General features: G+C 45.6%; 1 protein-coding gene across 1 annotated transcript in view; it reads right to left on the bottom strand.

The window, feature by feature from the left end:
• Positions 1–12,756: 12,756 nt before the first annotated feature.
• Positions 12,757–20,615, bottom strand: part of LOC142250043 (eukaryotic translation initiation factor 3 subunit J-like) — a 49,764-nt gene continuing 41,905 nt past the window's right edge. The window contains exon 3 of the mRNA XM_075322456.1: positions 12,757–12,873. Coding sequence (XP_075178571.1) covers positions 12,757–12,873 — 117 coding nt within the window. The remainder of the gene's footprint in view (positions 12,874–20,615) is intronic.

The following is a 20,615-nucleotide window of genomic DNA, read 5'->3' as shown; positions in this document are numbered from 1 at the left end:
TGGTCCCTAAGGGTCACCTTCCAGTGAATTTTTGTGCAGTGGTAGCTTCGGTGCATGCAGTCACCTCAGCCGCTGGTTTTGCTAGTTGAGCCCATATCTTATACTTCCCTAGCCTAGGGACCAGTCCCCATATTGCAGCCAAGTCCTTCCACCCTAAGAATATATGTGGAACAAGGTAACGGGATGATGTTGCACTTCCCATGGTCTCTAGGACCTCTTCAGTCAGTGCCCAGGCTGAGCGGTACCTGCTCCAGGCCGCGAGTCTTAACTCCTCCACTGCTCCTCTGAACTCAAACACTTAACACTGTGTTCCCACTCGTACTATTGTGTTCCCAAACCTAAGACTCCACCCCCCCAGCCTGGCTTTGGGTATAATCACGCCCTTGCCATGTCTGATGAGGTGTTTCTGAGCCTGCGTGTTGTGTTCTTGTGTGAACCGGTGTTGACCTCCTCCTTACCCGAGATGGAATACCACACCTCTGGCTAAGGTGCAGTGTTCTGTGGTGACTGAAGCCTCAGGGGCACCACAATTCCACCATTTAAACCCCACCAAAACTCTTTTTCTCCTATAAAAAAAGATAAAATGGGATGATTAGTCAATATAACACATTCTTCTACATCAGAAAAAAATATGTGCCAAAGATTTAGATACATTAAAGGTATTTTTAACACTTAGAAGCAAAGAACTGAACAAAACATGAAATGTTAGACTCGTACCGGGGGAGTAAAGTTGATTTATAGAACCTAATTCCTTATCTTCTCAAAATTTATAACATGAAAGATTGATTAGCTGAGCGAGATGAAGACTAGTCCAAAGGGGAGAGAATTGTGAAAAATCGATCCAGTGAGAGAGTCTTGTTAACCTTTTCCCATGTTTGATTACCAATATCAGGAGTGAATGACTCTTAAATCCTACTCATTTTAATTTCCTTGCCTAAAAAATATTCAACCTATTGAAAATGTTACAGATATCATATAAATAGGATAAAGTGTCAGCTATGAGTGCCTTACCCGTTACCCCTGGGCGATTTTCAGGTTTTTCATTTTTGTTTTTTGCTCCCCTTCTTCCGAGAGCCGTAACGTTTTATATTTTTCCATCAGTCTTGCCATGTGAGGGCTCATTTTTTGCAGTAAGAGTTGTACTTTTAAATGAAACCATGATTTTTACCATATAGTGTACTGGAAAATGGCAAAAAAATTCTAAGTGTGGAAAAATTGCAAAAAAGTGTGATTGCACTATTTTTTGGGGGGTATTTTATTCACCGTGTTCCCTATATGATAAAACTGTGATGACTCAGGTAGGAACACTTCATAGATACCAAGCATGAATAAGTTTACTTTTATCTAAGGAGTTAAAAAAAACTTCAGAAGCTTGCCCAAAAAAAGGGGTGCACATTTTACGCCATTTTTCGTGACTCGTAGCGTTCTTATTTTTCAGGATATGGGGCTCAGTGATGGCTTTTTTTGCGTCTCGAGCTGACTTTCTTAATGGTACTATTTTTGTGCAGATGCTACGTTTTGATCGCCTGGTATTGCTTTTTGTGCAAAATTTATGCCAACCAAAAAACATAATTTTGGCTTTTGGAATTTTTTTGCCACTACACCGTTAACCGATCAGATTAATTCATTTTATATTTTGATCAATAGGGCATTTCTGAACATGGCGATACCAAATATGTGTATGTTTTGTTAACCCGTTAATTTTCAATGGGGCGAATGGGGAGTGATTTGAACTTTTATTTATTTTTTTTTAAATTTTTTTAAAACTTCTCTATACTTTTTTTTATTTTACTAGTTCCCCTAGGGGACTATAAAGATCAGCTGTCTGATCGCTCATTCATTTCTGTTGATCACAGCTAGACAGCTGAGATCATCAGAAATGCTTGTTTCATGTAACAGGCAGCACTCGGCCGACTGAAACCGGAAGTGAGTTATGATAAGTACAGGAGTCATCACATGACCCTGTGCTACCATGGCAACCATCAGCTCCATGTGATCACATCTTGTGACTTCCGATGGCGACGAGTGAGTGTTTGTTTACTGCGGCAGGGATTTAAATTGCACTGTCACATTTTGAAAACGCGATTAAAAGGGTTTACAGGCATGAGTGGATCATGGATCCACCTGCACCTGCGAGGCACACATGTCTGCTGTACAAATCAGCTGACATGGGCTGGGATCACCACAGGCTCACCGCAGCCAGAGTTCATTAGTAAAGTCTCATAAAGGACTGTATAGGAACGAGTATAAGTTTGCAGAAGAAAGTAGACATGGCCGCTGAGATGTTCCCATACTGTCTTGGAGAGGAAACCATTAATAATAAATACCCTATTCTATGTGCATATGAAAACATTGACCATGTGCACGTGGTTACTCCATTTTGCCAGGTTGCTTGCATAGTTATTGCATTATTTGCATAGTATGTAGACCTTCTTAAAGGTGTGGTTCACTACTCTGCAGTACAGGCTACATCTCTGTAAAACTGACAGGGAAGGCTTTTTCTAAATACCTTGTTCAGCCAATTCTGCCCGTGAGTGGCACTATTGTGATCCGCTCATCAACCTTGAAGTGACCCTCCGGTCTCCGTGACCTCTAAGATCCGGTGATGTCACGTCAAATTCCAGTTGACCTAACCACCGCGGCCAGCCCCAGTCTTCCTGAGTGACTGGGATGTGGGTAAAGTTTCACCCCTCATCACAGCCCAGCGCCACAGCCCAACATCGCTCCTGCTTTCGGCTCTCAGCAGTGAAGGAGAGCACACGTGACATGCTGTGCTGTGACACTGGGCTGTGATGAGCAGAGAAAGGCTACCCACAGGCCAGTCAACCAGGAAGACCAAAGCTGGCTGCAGTGATGTCAGGTCAACTGGAAGATGACGTGACCTCACCGGATCTGAGTACACTGAGCTCAGGGGGGGGGAGGTCACTTCATGGAGATGAGCAGTTCGTAATAGCGCCGCTAAGAGGTAGAATTGGCTGAGCAAGGTATTTAGAAAAAAGCCTTCCCTATCAGTTTTGCAGAGATGTGGCCAGTAATGCTGAGTAGTGACCCACCTCTTTAATGATATTTATCAATGGTCTGTTGTATCTGTGGCAAACAGGAGAAACTGATTTATGGCCTGTCATTGACAGTTTTTGATAATCTTAAACACCTCCAGAGTTTGGAGCAAATATTCTCATACCCCTGTGACTTACAAACAATGGTGAAAACTGCATCCTAGGGTTTTTAGAAGCTGCTGAGCCACTCCCACTGCCCTTTCCAGACACAGCAGTTGGATTGATCCTTATGGAAAAAAATCATAATATTAGACAGACAGACAGATTTTAGCATGGAATGCAATCAGATTTCATCCTGAAATCCACATCTACATTTCAAAGTTTGAACATCTTGAAATCCCATAAAGACGTACGAGTTGCTCCTCTCCCCCTTCAGTATGTACTTATGTCCTCCTTCCTGAGCCACTTCCTGGTAAACATGTCCCCAATACTGATATATATTTCCTACATTCTGGTATATTTGTCCCCATCATGTTGAGAACATGACTAAGACCTAGCGTCGAAACGCGTAGTTCTCACTGAGATCTATATCATGAGCTGTTATGCTGGATTTTAAGAATTTTCTAATAAAGTGGAGTATTTTTATTGGACAGCGCTGGGATTTTTTCTTTCTAACTTTCTACTTGGTGGCCAGACCATTCCGTGCGCAGGACATTTACAGTGCTGGACAAAAGTATTGGCACCCCTGCAATTCTGTCAGATAATACTCCGTTTTTTCCCTGAAAATGATTGCAATCACAAATTCTTTGGTATTATCTTCATTTAATTTGTCTTCAACGAAGAAAAAAAAAATATTTGTCATAAAGCCAAATTGGATATAATGCCACACCAAACATAAAAAAGGGGGTGGACAAAAGTATTGGCGCTGTTTGAAAAATCCTGTGATGCTTCTCTAATTTGTGTAATAACAGCCCCTGTAACTTACCTGTGGCACCTAACAGGAGCTGGCAATAACTAAATCACACTTGCAGCAGTTGACAGGGATTAAAGTTGACTCAACCTCTGTCCTGTGTCCTTGTGTGTACCACATTGAGCATGGAGAAAAGAAAGAAGAGCAAAGAACTGTCTGGACTTGAGAATCCAAATTGTGAGGAAGCATGAGCAATCTCAAGGCTACAAGTCCATCTCCAAAGACCTGAAAGTTCCTGTGTCTACGGTGCACAGTGTCATCAAGAAGTGTAAAGCCCATGGCACTGTGGCTAACCTCCCTAGATGTGGAAGGAAAAGAAAAATTGACGAGAGATTTCAACGCACGATTGTGCGGATGGTGGATAAAGAACCTCAACTAACATCCAATCAAGTTCAAGCTGCCCTGCAGTCCAAGGGTACAACAGTGTCACCCCGTACTATCCGTCGGTGTCTGAATGAAAAGGGACTGTATGGCAGGATACCCAGGAAGACCCCACTTCTTATCCCGAGACATAAAAAAGCCAGGCTGGAGTTTGCCAAAACTTACCTGAGAAAGCCTAAAACGTTTTGGAAGAATGTTCTCTGGTCAGATGAGACAAAAGTAGAGCTTTATGGGAAAAGCCATCAACATAAAGTTTACAGGAAAAAAAGAGGCATTCAAAGAAAAGAACACGGTCCCTACAATCAAACATGGCGGAGGTTCCCTGATGTTTTGGGGCTGCTTTGCTGACTCTGGCACTGGACTGCTTGACCGTGTGCATGGCATTATGAAGTCTGAAGACTACCAACAAATTTTGCAGCATAATGTAGGGCACAGTGTGAGAAAGCTGGGTCTTCCCCAGAGGTCATGGGTCTTCCAGCAGGACAATGGGGAGATAAGGTATGCACACCAGTGACTATGGAAGGGGAATACATGGAATAGCAGAAACTGCTGTGTGAATACTGACATGAAAAATTCAATAGCTATTTGTAAGAATGAAATGTGAAAAATGGAACCTGCATTACTGCCATGAATATATGAATAAAGAGAAATTTAGCTACTGAATTGATCAATGCAATAGAGCCCCAACACTACGCCAAAGTATTTCTCTACGTTGGGGTCCCTAGCTTGTGTGTGTCCTCTCATGCAGTTAAAAAACTTACCGTGTATGGGAGGCTGAGACCCAGGCTATATATACGATGTGGATTGGCAATAGGTGTGTATGGGGAGGGTTCACAAACGAAAAACTACTAACATTAAGGAATAACGTTTGGAACTCCATTCTATGTCTGAACTGGGTGCAAAAAACCTAAAAAACATCACTATGGGGAGATAAGGTATGCACACCAGTGACTATGGAAGGGGAATACATGGAATAGCAGAAACTGCTGTGTGAATACTGACATGAAAAATTCAATAGCTATTTGTAACGTTATTCCTTAATGTTAGTAGTTTTTCGTTTGTGAACCCTCCCCATACACACCTATTGCCAATCTCTGTGACAACTTTTTGTACCTTCCCCTGAATAACTATGTTGAATAATCTTTGTTTTCAGATCATTTGAGAGTTGTTTTGAGGAGCCCATGATGCCACTCTTCATAGGAGATTCAAATAGGAGAACAACTTGCAAGTGGCCACCTTAAGTACCTTTTCTCATGATTGGATACACCTGCCTATGAAGTTCAAAGCTCAATGAGGTTACAAAACCAATTAAGGGCTTTAGTAAGTCAGTAAAAAGTAGTTAGGAGTGTTCAAATCAAGAAATTGATAACGGTGCCCATACTTTTGCACCTGTCAAATTTTGTTTAAATGCGGATTGCACATTTTCTATTAGTACAATAAACCTCATTTCAATCCAGAAATATTACTCAGTCCATCAGTTATTAGATATATGAAACTGAAATAGCTGTCGCAAAAACCAAAATTGTTATAAAGAGAAAAGGTTAACATTAATAGGGGTGCCCAACCTTTTTCATATGACTGTATGTTCCCCCATCCCGGCATATTTCCACATCCTGGCATTTCCTCCATCCTGGCATGTATCCCCATCCTAGCATGCTCCCCCATTCTGGCATTTCCTCCATCCTGGCATGTTCCCCCATCCTCGCATGCTCCCCCATTCTGGCATGCTCCCCCATCCTGGCATTTCCTCCATCCTGGCATGTACCCCCATCCTGATATGTTCCTCAATCCTGACCATTTCCTCATCCTGGCATGTTCCCCCATCCTGGCATGTTCCCCCATCCTGGCATGTTCCCCCATCCTGGTATGTTCTTCCATCCTGACATGTTCCCCCATCCTGGTATTTCCTCCATCCTGGCATGTTTCCCCATCTTGGCATGTTCCCCCATCCTGGCACTTTCCCCCATCCGCACTTTCCCCATCCTGATATTTTCCTCCATCCTAACATGTTTCCCCATCCGCCACTTTCCCCATCCTGATATGTTCCTCCATCCTGGCAGTTCCTCCATCATGGCATGTTCCCCCATCCTGGCATTTCCTCCATCCTGGCATGTTCCCCCATCCTGGCATGTTCTCCCATCCTTGCATGTTCCCCCATTCTGTTATGTTCATCCATCCTAGCATGTCTTTGCATCCTGGATCAGACACACACAGTTTAATTAAGATTACCCCCCCAAATAAAAACCATACTCACCTTCAAACACGCGCTCCACCACTGAGCACCGCTGGGCCCTCAGTTCCCGCGCGGCCACAAGACGTCGCTTATTGATGCTCCCGATGTCTCCTAGGCAACAAGTCCGCGGCCTAGAAGAGGAGTGTCAGAGTGAGGCGAAATGTCTCCAATGCAACTTTGAACTGATAGTGCCCTGTCTGGCATGCATGCCATAGGTTTGCCATCACTGCTCTAGGGTGAGGGTGATGGTTTTCCTGATAGGGTTTTTTGAAGGGTTAGTCAACATGTAGCGGGGAGGTGGCGCCTCTGAGGCTTCCGTCGCCACAGAGACATTGCACCCCAGCCAGAGGTGTGATGACCCATCCTAGGTAAGGACAAGAGTAAACGCCGGTTCACAGGCAAATTCACACTACACCTATTGTTAGGCATATTTTGGGACTGGGGATAGTGGCAGCTACCCCCATGCTGCATGCTGGGGGGCCGTAAGACCCATCTCTTCTCCCATAGGGTGGGGCCTAGCAACAGGTAAAGTGGGAGGAGCCAACAGAAAGAAAGAGAAGGAACAGGAAGTTCAAAATCAGTTGTTAGTTGGAGTAGTTGTTGAGAGGAGTTGTTGAGAGGAGTTGGAGAAGGAGAGAGAGGTTGATACCTCAGAAAAGCGACAGAGTGAAGCTTCCTGGTGGAGACCCTGGGGCCCAGCTAGGCCCAGGTGACACCACAGACAGTAAAGAAAGGATTTCAGGGTCACGGAAGGCTTTCAAGCTCATGGCCTGTTCCACTGGAACATCGGGTGGAGGGATCAGGCTGCATCCAGGGACGGTCCCTAGAAACTAAGGAAATAAAGAAATTTCCAAAAGTAAACACCGAAGGCCCAGGGTGGTTGCAAGCGCCCAGGGCCACAACCCACCGTAGATCTCCTGGGAAGAGGGCAAGATTCCATCCAGGCAAGCCTTCTTGACCAGACCCTATGGTGGAGGCCGAGACGAGTTTATCTATGAAGGTCAAGGCTTGAAGACAACTGAGGAAAGAGACACAAACAAGGGTGCACCGGCATTTACTTTAAGAACTACCCGAGATCGGCGGAGGTCCCTGACAGGAGATCCCAGCACACCAGTGGGCAACCAGTTGTCTGCAGCGACTTAACAGTGAGTAAAAGACCTTGAAACTGCAACCCCTGGTGTTGCCGCCTTTATTTCGCCCTGCACTGCACCATCCACAAAACACCATAGACTTTAATGAGCACAAATGGTTGCCCCGGGGCTCTGCTCCACCTGTGGGGAGCAGAACCATTTCAGCTGCTAATCCATCAGCCCCGGAGGTCCCACCCAGCAGCGGCGACTCTATAGCCGCAATTCAAAGGTGGCATCACGAATATTTCCACAAACTTTATTATTAATTGCCACCCCCATAACTGCCATAATAGTTGACCCCACCAGGGTCACGGAGTCGGGCCCCGCCACCACTGACTACCCCCGGACTAGTCCGGCCCGACACCGGGTGTCCCAGAGCCCTCGGGTGGGCGAGTCAGGGACACCAACTGATATAGGCTCTAACACCTCTGCTGTCAGGCAGAGAAAGTACTATGGATAATTTGTGTCCCCCTCTGCAATTTTTCTTCTGCCCTTATCTGCTTTATGGTTTCTAGATTTTGTATTCACTTAAAATCTTTTTCCTTTTTCTTTTTGTTTTTACAATGCTCATTTATCCCAAAAGGTGACTTGAACATGTGCTGCTTTGATGGCATTGATAATACATTGACATACAGGCACGACAGTGCATTATATCCCCATATTTACTGTCAGTTGGCCAATCTAACAGGATCTGATATCCTTTTGTGGTTGTCTAATGGGAATTTTTACTTGCATTTAGGATCATTATCCATTTGTAGAAGCCATGCTCTTTTCTCTTCTTTTCTCTTCTTTTCTCCTCTTTTCAACTTCAGCTTTTTTACAGTTGGTATAATGTAATGTTTGCATCAAGAATTTGTTGAAATTTCATTGAATCCATTCTTTCCTCTACCCATGAAATGTTCCCCATGCCATTGGCTGCAACACAACCCCACAGCATGTAGACCACATAGGAGGAGGAGGAAAAACAACCGGGCACAGAGTCTCCAGCTGGTAATTAACGCAAGTGTGACGCTCTGGCCGGGCCAGGTAGTCACAGATAGGGACCCGCATTACACCAGTCCCCTAACAAGGTGACAGCAGCCAAACATTTAAACCCTAGTCACCCCCCTCAGTGCTTGATGGACACACAAGGGGGCGGAGCCAGGTGGGTGGACACGACCACCGAGGAGTTCAGATGGCCTGAGGCGGAAATAGTAGTCAGTCTGGAGTTTTTAGTCGAAGAGTCAGTGAGTGGAGGTGAAGTTGAGAGGAGGCAGGCCTGTGTGTGTCAGGTCTGCAACTAACTGACAGGTGCCAGGGTAGAAGCCCGGGCGCCTTTGGCTAGGAGGCAGATGGAGGCCTCTGCCTGCAGGAGCCGGGAAGACGGCTCGGTGGAACCGCGGTGGACCGCGACAGGGTAGTGGCCCGCCGGTACCGACCCGAGGAACTGACTCAGAAACCAGAGCACAAAGGGAGGTACTCAGACCCTGAAGCTAGGTCCAGAAGCTACTGGGGGCTAGCTAATTAACTGATTGCGGCCAGGACTATAGGTTCTGTCCCACCCAAAGTCCCGTCTGAAGACAACAGCCCTACGAGGGGGATAGAAAGCCACCGCCATGGCAGAGAGATCCCACAGGCCAGCGTCTGCGGGCAAAGGGCTCCTTAGGCGACCACAAGCCGGAGAGCGGACTCCTGTAGTTGCAAGCGCAGGTAGTCCACCATCACAAAACAGGTGCAGGAGAAGGGCAGAGACCACCAACCGGGTGGGGGACCAGACTGCAGCTGGCTGCGGGCGCCGACCACCATCACCTTGGTTTACCAGAGACTCGTGTGTGTTTACTAATAGTGAGTACATCAGTGTCCTCCGGCCGCCCATCTCCCTGCACCGTCCTTACCCCAACGGGTCCCGGGGCCACCATCCCTACCCATGGAGGGGGTTAACAACTTGCTGCGCAACATCTCCAATGGGTGCCCCATAACTGCAGCTGTGGTGTCCACCTTCACCACATCCCGTGGGTGGCGTCACGGACTTAAACACGGCTCCGGCCGTGCACCTACGTCCCCAAACCAACAATTCCTTTTAGATCGGAGTGACCGTGGGACCCCCGGGTCCGGAGACCCTTGAGCCATCAACTGAAGGTCCGGACCTGAGCGGCTCGGCTGCCGCCGAGCACGGGGCGGCACACAGAGAATGTCAGCGGAACCGCCTGTCAGCAAAGGCAGTAAAACTAGTCTAGCATAAGACTGCTAACCGGGGTGCACCATACCAAAAAGCTGAAGGACCATATCAGACTAAACAGAAGAAAAAGGAGGGCACTCACCATATATAAGCAGTAAAAAACTTTGGATTTTTTGATTACAAGGAGCAGGCATAAAATACAGGACGGAGTGGAGAGGGACTGACCCCACACAGACCACAGCTGTTTCGCACCGGCAGTTGGTGCTTTGACAAGTGGGATCTCTCTGCCTGTGCGGTGGCTTTCTATCCCCCTTGGTGGGCTGTTGTCTTCAGTCGGGACTTGGGTGGGAAAGGACATATAGTTCAGACCGCAATCAGTTAATTAACTCAGTCCAGTGGATTTTGGACCTCGTTTCAGGGTCTGAGTACCCCCCTGTGTGCTCCAGTTTCCGAGTCGGTTGCCCGGGTCGGTACCGGCGGGCCACTACCCTGTCCCGGTCTACCACGGTTCCACCGAGCTGTCTTCCCAGCTCCTGCAGGCTAAGGCCACAATTTGCCCCCTAGCCAAAGGTGCCCGGGCTCCAACCCCGGCACCTGTCAGACTCCTCTACTACTGACTGACTACTCAAACTGTTCTCATCTCACTGAGTTTTCCTGCCTCAGGCCCTCTGAACTCCTCGGTGGGCATGGCCAACTGCCTGGCTCCGCCCCCTGGTGTGTCCATCAAGGACAAGGTGACTAGGTTTTAATGGTTGGCTGATGACACCTTTTTGGGGGACAGGTGTAGTGCGGGGGTCTATCTGTGACTACCTGGCTAGTCCAGGGTGTCACACATCAAACTGAAGTAGGTACTAGGGTTGGCGTCCCCCCAGGGCCCCATATACCAGTAATGGCAGTAATGCCCAAATGTTAACAGATCACCTCATCTGTGTTATCATAATGTTACTGGAGGCCATGAATTGCTGAAAACAGAAGCGGTGGAGGACGTGTAAAGTAATATTCTTTTCTTTTTTCTCTGTTTAAATATATTTGTTTCCTGTATAACCTCTTTTTTTTGGAAGCTCATTTAAATTCAATGCTGATGATGATAATAAGCTAATCAATGATGGTCCATTTTCGAAAGCCTCCTACAGTTCCTAACAAAGCATTGGTAGTACATGATGTGTGAAATGCTTCTATAATATAGACTTATAAATAAGTCATCCTGTACCAATTAATTAAGGGATTAACAATTATGATATTTTTCTGTAAATACTCAGAATATTCTGTATTAAAAAAAAAAGAATTCCATAGTCGCCTTATTATTCTCTTGTTGCTCCTATTCCAACACTATTCAGTCTTCCATCAGTCTTTGTTTGCCCCCTCAGCTCATCATGTGACCACTGCAGCCAATCATGGTTGGCTGCGAGATGCAACATAATCAGCTGTAGTGAAGTACAGAGACCAGTGGGGAGCTGGGAATAATCAGAACCAGAGTAAAGACAATCAGTTAGGTGAGTGGGAATTTATATTTTTCATTTTAGAGAATGCGGTTTTCATTTTTTGGTTGTGCATGGCCCCTTAATGCGAGCTCGTGTGGTGACTCTGCATTATTATCCACACATGTCTGCTGATCTGATCTGAACAGCAGACATGTGCAGCTAACAGACGCAAGTGGATCGGAGCTCCATTTGCACCTGTGTTAACTCCTTGGAACGGGTTGTCTAATCTCTAATGTGCTATGGCGGGGATAGCACTGTTTCCCGCTGCCATCGATGGCCCCGGATGCGATCACAGGGTACCAATGGGTTGTCGTGACAGCACGGGGTCAGCTGATGTCCCCTGTTGATGTCATGACTCACTTCCTGTGAGAGCCGACGGAGTGCCAGCATTCACAGGAGATCAGCATTTCTGCTGATTAGAGGGATGCTGAGGCCCAGTTTTGATCAGCAGAAGTGATCAGACAGTGCAGGCATAAAGTCCCCCAAGGGGACTAGTAAAATCAATAAAAAAAATGTAAAACAAAGTTTTAAAAAATCTAAAAGATCAACTCACCCCCCTTTTGCCCCATTGAATATAAAACAATAATAAAAAATACACATATTAAGTATCCCCACATTCAGAAATGCCCGATCTATCAAAATAAGATAAATTAATCAGTAAAGGGCGACAACAAAATTGAAATGCCAGAATTACGTTTTTTTATGGTAACTGCAGCATTACAATAAAATGAAATAACAGGCGATCAAAACATCACATTTACCCAAACATGGTATAAATAAAAACGTCAGGCCAAGACGGAAAAAATAAGCCGTCACTGAGCCCAAGATGTCAAACAATAAGAACGCTACGGGTCTCAGAAGTGCAATTTTTTTTTTTCTTTTTTACGAATTTATTAATTTTTTTCCACCACTTAGATAAAAGTAAAACTATACATGTTTGGTATCTACGAACTCGAAGTGACGTGGGGAATCCTATTACTAGGTCTGTTTTTCCATATGGTGAACAGTAAAGAAACAAAAACAAAAAACCTTTGTGGTATTGCACTTTTTTTTTTTGCAATGTTACTTGGATTTTTTTCTAGTTTTCCAGTAGAATATGGGGCAGAATGAATGGTGTCATTCAAAAGTACAACTCATCCCGCAAAAAAACAAGCCCTCATATGGCTTTATTAAAATAAGAAAAGTTATGGATCTTCAAAGAAGGGGAGAAAAAAGCAAAAATATAAAACGGAAAAGCGCACGAGGAAGTGTCCAACTGTCAGATTTTCGATGCACCAAAAAATTGTCTCCAAATGTCTCTCAATCTGACGATCAAAAGTGTCCAACACACATTATCTCTAAAACATCCATTTTACATCAACTAAACCCAACTACTTTCTCTACACTTTCTCTTAATCCTAATATCTACTACAGTTCTTCATATACTTCAACCTTTTCCATGACTTTCTGGACATTTTTTCCTTTAATTTTGTTCATGTTGTTATGAAGAGAAGTAAAATGTGATTGGTTGGTCTCCTCCACCTCCTGTGGACAGAAGGTTGTAATAAGAATTGGTGCCAATCAGTTCTCACATCCCCTCTTCTACATCAGAGGTCTGTGGGTGCTAAATGAGAGTGGGAAGACCAACTTTGACCCACCAGTATCCTCCGCTCTACTTTTGATGACCGTCTTGACCCAACGTAACTCATGCCTTCATGGTGCACCGTTGATGTAGCAATAGGTGTCACAGCTGACTCTTTGCATTATGAGACTAGTGGCAGATTCAAGGCCTCAAAATTAAATGTAGTTTCTTTCTTTTGGCATGTAATGGGTCTTTGGCAAGAGGTAAACTCCGGCACTCTACTCCAAAAGACTGTCAGACAAATTGTACTGATTCAAAAGGTTCTTTTATTACATGAAAGTCCAAAACAGATGTCCAAACAAAAAGTTTCGACCAATGTGATCTTCATCAAAGGACTATCTAGATACAAGTAAAACATAAATTAATACAGAACCAAAAACAGCATGAACTGGTGTTCACAGGTAACTCACCAATAACTGGCATCTTTTAGAAGCTAGACATTAATCTATTTGATCCCATCCCTTACCAGACACTATGCGCTCGATGTCGCCTGGATACTGTCCCACGCCAGGACATGCTATTTAATGGCGGTTAGAAAATGTTTCTCTCCTCTGAGTGGAACTTCCTCTTTCTTTTATATGATTTGATCATGTAATTTTTTGGTTCTGTATTCATTTTTGTTTTACTTGTATCTAGAAAGTCCTTTGATGAAGACCACATTGGTCGAAACGTTTTGTTTGGACATCTGTTTTGGACTTTCATGTAATAAAAGAACCTTTTGAATCAGTACAATTTGTCTGACAGTCTTTTGGGGTAGAGTGCCGGAGTTTACCTCTTGCTATTTTCCTCTTTTTCTCCTCAGCACCTACAAGGTAAAGCAGGGTCCTAATTCTATTTTGTAATGGGTCTTTGTCCGTATCGTGTAGTGGATATTATTAACCCTACGGTCATTCAGCTCAAGCTACCTCCTGTACTTAATGCCCATAACATTGTTCACAGGACGGCGCTTAGGAGATGTGTGTGGTGTCTCTGGAGGCTGCATGTGTTACTGGTAAACGTAAGAGTCTGATCACATGGGAGTCGAACAACATGTAGGTTGGATCCCATCTTGAGAGTTCTTAGGTCATTCGTTAAATGGGGGTTACTCTCATGGCTGTCTCTCTGCATTATGAGACTAGTGACAGATTCAGGGCCAGAGAATCATTTTCCATGCAAGTGTTTGGACGAGTCCCGCCCCAGAAGCGGTTGGACCTCTCGGATCCGGGTGTCACTACTCGTGGCTCGAGAGTCTACGGACCCGGGGGCTCGGGGTCACGCCGAAACGTGATGGGGGGTTATTTACAGGGGAGATAGATAGTTTGTGATGCCACCCGTGGTGTGCGGTAATAGGGAGTACTGCTGCTGCCATTGGGAGTACCCGGGGTGATGGAGTGGGGCAGCTAGATGACATTACCCTCCACGGGTAGTGGAAGGCCCCAGGACTCTGGATGGTGGGATGGAGTTTATGGGGAGTGCAGGCTCGCTGGCTGCAGGGATTAATCAGGCACTCACTCAGAAGGAAAGCAGATGCTGACAACATGGTAATCCAAGTCTCTGGGTGCTGCCATCTTGGGGAGCTCGTTCGGGTCTCGTCCCCTGCAATACTGACTGGTGATCTGCGGCCTGCCTCCGTGGCACGGTATTTTAGAGTGTCCAGGTGGCCCGTCAGCTTGGAGCTTTCCGGGCCCTGCTTCCTACTAAAGGCTACTTTACACACTGCGATATCGGTCCCGATATCGCTAGTGTGGGCACCCGCCCCCATCTGTTGCGCGACACGGGCAAATCGCTGCCCGTGCCGCACAACATCGCCCAGAGCCGTCACACATACTTACCTGTCCGGCGACGTCGCTGTGACCGGCGAACCGCCTCCTTTCTAAGGGGGCGGTCCGTGCGGCGTCACAGCGACGTCACTGAAGCGTCACTGAACTGCCGCCCAATAGTAGCGGAGGGGCGGAGATGAGCAGGACGTAACATCCCGCCCACTTCCTTCCTTCCGCATAGCAGCCGGGAGGCAGGTAAGGGGAGCTTCCTCGTTCCTGCGGCGTCACGCGCAGCGATGTGTGCTGCCGCAGGAGCGAGGAACAACTTCGTTACTGCTGCAGTAACGATTTTTAAGAATGGACCCCCATGTCGCCGATTAGCGATTTTGCACGTTTTTGCAACGATGCAAAATCGCTTATCGGTGTCACACGCAAAGGCATCGCTAATGCGGCCGGATGTGCGTCACGAATTCCGTGACCCCAACGACTCCGCATTAGCGATGTCGCAGCGTGTAAAGCCCCCTTAAGAGTAGCAGAGGAGCTTGCTCTCAGGAGCTCACGCTTGGGATTTCACTTTGCTGCTTTACTTGGAAAGCCCTATCCCTCTTGTTGCGCTAGTGCCCCCGATCTCTGAACTTCATGGGAACAGTCCATATAGGCCCTGTCCTCCGCAGGTTAATTGCCGGGTTGCTTGAAGCTTCTCCCTGACCTAGGGTCCATGTACCCTGACGTGCCTTTGGTCCCAGCCCGGCTATTGAACTGCGGCTGCTGGCTATCCTCAGACACTAGCCAAGCACTCATTCCTAATCTCCCGCGACTGGGTTTCCGACTCCTCCGGGTCCAGACCACCATCTGCGACCTAATCTGCTTCTCCTCTGGGAGCTCGAACTCCCAGCTTCCTCGAGCTCCTCACAGCTCGAGGGCTACCAGTTGACTTCCTCTCACTTTGCTCCCCTAGAACTGACTACCTTGTCACCTCCCACCTCCCTGCCTTACCCTTAGGTGGGCGTCCCTATTTCAGCTCAGCAGCCCCCTGGTGTGCCTGACAGGGTGTGGTGCCAGGTGTGACTAGGATTTGTAGATGCTGGTGGAGGCAGTACTGCAAGATGGGAACCCAGAACCATGGGGGTTGAGCCCTGCACTGAGAGATAAAGAGCGTGCAGTACCCTGTGACGACCTGACTAGTCCAGGGACGTCACACAAGGCTCTCAGTATTAGGACCCTTCACACGTCCGTGAAAATCAAGTCTACCTATAGATACAGTGGAATCAACTGTTTCAAATATTTACTAAACTACTAGTAAAATTGGTAAAATCATCGATTGAGATCATTTTAGCCAATCATTGTTTTCAAACTTTATGCGAATGTTCATTCTTGTGCACCAATCACTGACTGATGTCCACCAGATAGATAAACAACACAAATTGTATGTTCACGGCTTGATTGTCTGATTACGGACAATCATTCATCGCTTTTTTTTTCCCCCACATTTTTTGTGTTTACTGATGGGTGAGAGCAGAACGAATGGAAAACTTCTCTGCATCATTTTTTTTCTTTGAAATTTTCTACAATTTATACCAAAATATTTTATTATTTATCAATAATAATAATATTTTTATTTTATTACACTTTTGGTTTTTATTTCCATTTTCATCAATAAAAAAAATAAATAAAATTAACAGAACAAAATCTTCAGTATAATAAACAATAAAAATAAAAAGACAGCATTTAACATTCCTGAGGGACAACAGGACGAGATGAACCCTTGCTATATTACATATTATATTCATATAAATTATTTTGACTGAAAAATTGTTGATGATATGATGGGAAAATTTATTGTAGTTCATGTATCAATGTATTTCATGTTAAATGATGATGCAGAGGATTTAAGGGAGGATAATTTATTTTTAGAAAATGGGGTTTTAACAGGTTCATTTTGGAGTCTATAGGGGGACCGTCTTGTAGCAATTCCCCACATGTGAGGAATAATGGAGTAATTATGCTTCATTAGGTTCAAACCCTGGGCTGTGGGTATCTTTAGGGACGGGGTACGAAACGCGTCAGCGGAGCTCAGGGCTTGAAAGATGTTTTTATAATTCTGTATTTTAATGAATTGAACAAATAAAGATAGGATTTTAAGAAGAACGCTATGCTGGACTCTTCCACTCTATTTACTTGTATAACATTGTTTGATCAAAAGCCTAAAAGCAACCCCACCGCGGTAAGGTGTACCCAGTCATTATGGTACTACTCTAGTATATGATAAAAAATAAATCTTTATTTTTATATAGCGCTAACATATTCTGCAGCGCTAGTATTACAACAGATAACACCTTTATATACAGTAAATAACATAGGATCAACCATTCACAATAGGTGATATTGTGCCGCCCCGTGAGCTCGGCCGGCTGCCGAGCCGCTTGGATCCGTACTCGTACGGTGGGTGGCTCGAGCTCTTCACGGACCCGGGGGTCACGTCGCTCCTTAATGGGGGGTTGGCGCTACACGCGGGTACTTCGGTGGTGAGTTCCACGGCCGGGGCCGCGGTGGTTTGTAAGGGATTTTTAAGTTTGTGACGCCACCCACGGGTTGTGGTAAATGGATGGACACCACCGCTGCCATTGACTAGGCCTCCCAGGGAAGGTGTTGCAGCTTGGTGTTGACCCCTCCGTGGGTAGGGGAATGTTGGTCCCGGGGGCCTGAGGGAGGCGCTGAGGCGGGAAATTGGATACGTGCGGGAGTGTCGGTGCGGTGCAGCACGGTGCGCAGCCCGAAGGCACTGGTGTACTCACTATTACACAACACACTGGAGTCTCTGGTAAACCAAACGGAATGATGAACGGGGCCCACAGCCGGCTGCAGCTTCTCCTGAACGGGTTGGTGGTTTCCGCCTTTCTCCTGCACCTCCTTAATGTGAATGTTCTGACTCCTATGCCTAAGTAACGGTAGTCCGCTCCCCGGCTTGCTAGGTGTCGGGAGAGCCCTGTTTGCCCGCAGACGCTGGCCCTTTGGGTCTCTATGCCTTGGCGGTGGCTTTACCCTGTTTGGTTGGGCTGTTGTCTTCAGTCGGGTCTTGTGTGGGAAAGGTCATAAAGTCCAGTCCTCAATCAGTTGATTTGACTTGGCCCTGTCAGTTCGGGGCTTCGTACTGGGTCTGAGTATCCCTCCTGGTGCTCCGGTTTCCAATCGGTTCCCCGGTTCGGTACTGGCGGGCCACCGCCCGACCCCGGTCCCTACGGTTCCACAGGCTGCAATCCCAGCTCCTGCAAGCGGCCACCACCGTCTGCCTCCTTGCCAGAGGTAATCAAAAAAACTCCGGCACTCATTTGTGATGAAATAGAATTAAATTGTTCTCTATTGCATATTCATTAAATTAACGTTTCGGCTAATGCCTTCTTCATAAACTAATTGATGAAAGGAATCTATACTAGGAAGAACATCAAACGTACTTGTGTACAGTATATCTAATAGGAGCTCACAATAGTGAAAGGCTCCGTATATAGAGATATCCAATGTTATTATACGGGTAAAGAATGTCTATGGGACAAAAAACAAGAGAGAAATCTAAATAAAAAGAATATATATACAAATCGCTTGTTGCATAAATTAAGTTATATTACCTCAATTGGAGGCAAAAAAGGAACGACTGCTATTTCCCAGTGGGGCAGTGATAAAGAGGCAAAATCGCTATATGCAGGAAGAGAAAAAGGAAAACTATTAGAACATCTCACTGAACAGTGAGGTAAAAGAAACACAGGATTAAAGTCCCATAGTATAACACCATATAATGTAACCAAAGGAAGTTCAGACAGAACGCATTGTATTACCTGTGCAGCCGGTAGTCAGCGGTGAATGTGAAGCTATGTGACCGCAAGCAGGGTTTATATGTGAGATGGGGCGGGTCATAGTGATCATTTCCTATATCATGGAACGCAAGGTGAGACGCACGCTACGCGTGCGCGGTGAAGTCCGGAAGTGCGCGCATGCGCAGAAACACATATGGGTTGAAAGCGCTCAGAATTCTTGAAACTCCAGATAGGAAGCACAATAAGATCAACGTGTCTGTAAGACAAACAGAGAAAGTTGGCAGGATGTAATACAATAGCCAAGAATAAATCTTGGCTTGTCTATCGATTCTGTATATATATATTCTTTTTATTTAGATTTCTCTCTTGTTTTTTACCCGTATAATAACATTGGATATCTCTATATACGGAGCCTTTCACTATTGTGAGCTCTTATTAGATATACTGTACACAAGTACGTTTGATGTTCTTCCTAGTATAGATTCCTTTCATCAATTAGTTTATGAAGAAGGCATTAGCCGAAACGTTAATTTAATGAATATGCAATAAAGACCAATTTAATTCTATTTCATCACAAATGAGTGCCGGAGTTTTTTTGATTACTCATTAACATTTTTCTCCTGAGCACCGCTCAAACAGTGAGCCAGACCATCACTTGGTTTCCTTGCCAGAGGTGACTGGGCTCCAACCCAGCAACCTGGTAGACTATGGCAGGTCTGGTCACAGGTCTGCCCTTGAACTCGACTTCTCTCCTCCACTGTCAAAAGCTACTCTCCAACTCTCTGTTTTTCCCGCCTCCAGGCCTGTGAAATCCTCGGTGGGTGGAGCCAACTGCCTGGCTCCACCCCTTTGGTGTGGACATCAAACCTGGAGGGAGGTGACAAGAGTTTTGAAGTTTGGCTGCTGTCACCTTTTTAGGGAGGGGGTGTGAGTGCATGGGACTACCTGGGATGACCTGACTAGTCCAGGGCGTCACAATATCACAGCTCACCTCCTCCTCCTGTACAATGACCGATTAGACTTCTATATACAGTAGATAGCATAGGAAAATCAGTGTAAATAAAGGCAGAGAAGAATGGGGCCCCAACTGCAGCCACCGGTCCATGGCAAGCTGTATGACTGCAATGTCTAGCTTAGAGGGAGGAACTACACACTTTATACAGAGTAAAGATAACACCTTTAAATAGAGTAGATAATACAGGATCCACCATTCACAATAGGTGATATCACAGCTCACCTCTTCCCCCTCCTGTATAATGATTGATAAAACCTCTATATGCAGGAGATAACAGAGGACTCACCATGCACAATAGGTGATGTCCCAGCGCACCTCCTCCTACTTTACAATGACTGATAACACCTCTATATATAGTAGATAACACCTCTATATACAGTAGATAACAGAAGGTCCAATCACTGCCACCAGTTACAATAGGTGATGTCACAACTCACCTCCTCCTCCGGTACAATAACAGATAACACCTCTATATACAGTAAACAGGATCAACTATTCACAATAGGTGATATCACAGCTCACCTCCTCCTTCTCCAGTACAATGAATGATAACACCTCGTACAGTAGATAACAATAGATCCCATCACTGTCACCAGTCACAATAGGTGATGTCACAGTTCTCCTCCTCCTCCTGTTCAATAACAGAAAACACCTCTATATACAGTAAATAACAGGATCCACCATTCACAATAGGTAATATCCCAGCTCACCTCCTCCTCCTCCTGTACAATGACTGATAACACCTCTATATACAGTAGATAACACAGGATCCACCATTCACAATAGGTGATGGCACATCTTACCTCCTCCTCCTCTTGTTCAATTACTGATAACACCTCTATATACATTACATAGCACAGGATCCAACATTCACAATGGGTGACAGCACAGCTCACCTCCTCCTTCTCCTGTACAATGATTGATAACATCTCTATATACAGTACATAGCACAGGATCCACTATTCACAATAGGTGATAGCACAGCTCACCTCCTCCTGAACAATGACTAATTGTACCTCTGTATTCAGTAGATAACACAGGATCCACAATTCACAATAGGTGATGTCACAGCTCACCTCCTC

This window comes from Anomaloglossus baeobatrachus, chromosome 1, assembly GCF_048569485.1.
Source record: "Anomaloglossus baeobatrachus isolate aAnoBae1 chromosome 1, aAnoBae1.hap1, whole genome shotgun sequence".
Classification (NCBI taxonomy): Eukaryota; Metazoa; Chordata; class Amphibia; order Anura; family Aromobatidae; genus Anomaloglossus; species Anomaloglossus baeobatrachus.
Note: the sequence above shows the minus strand (reverse complement) of the source record. Positions and strands in the feature narration are given on the sequence as shown.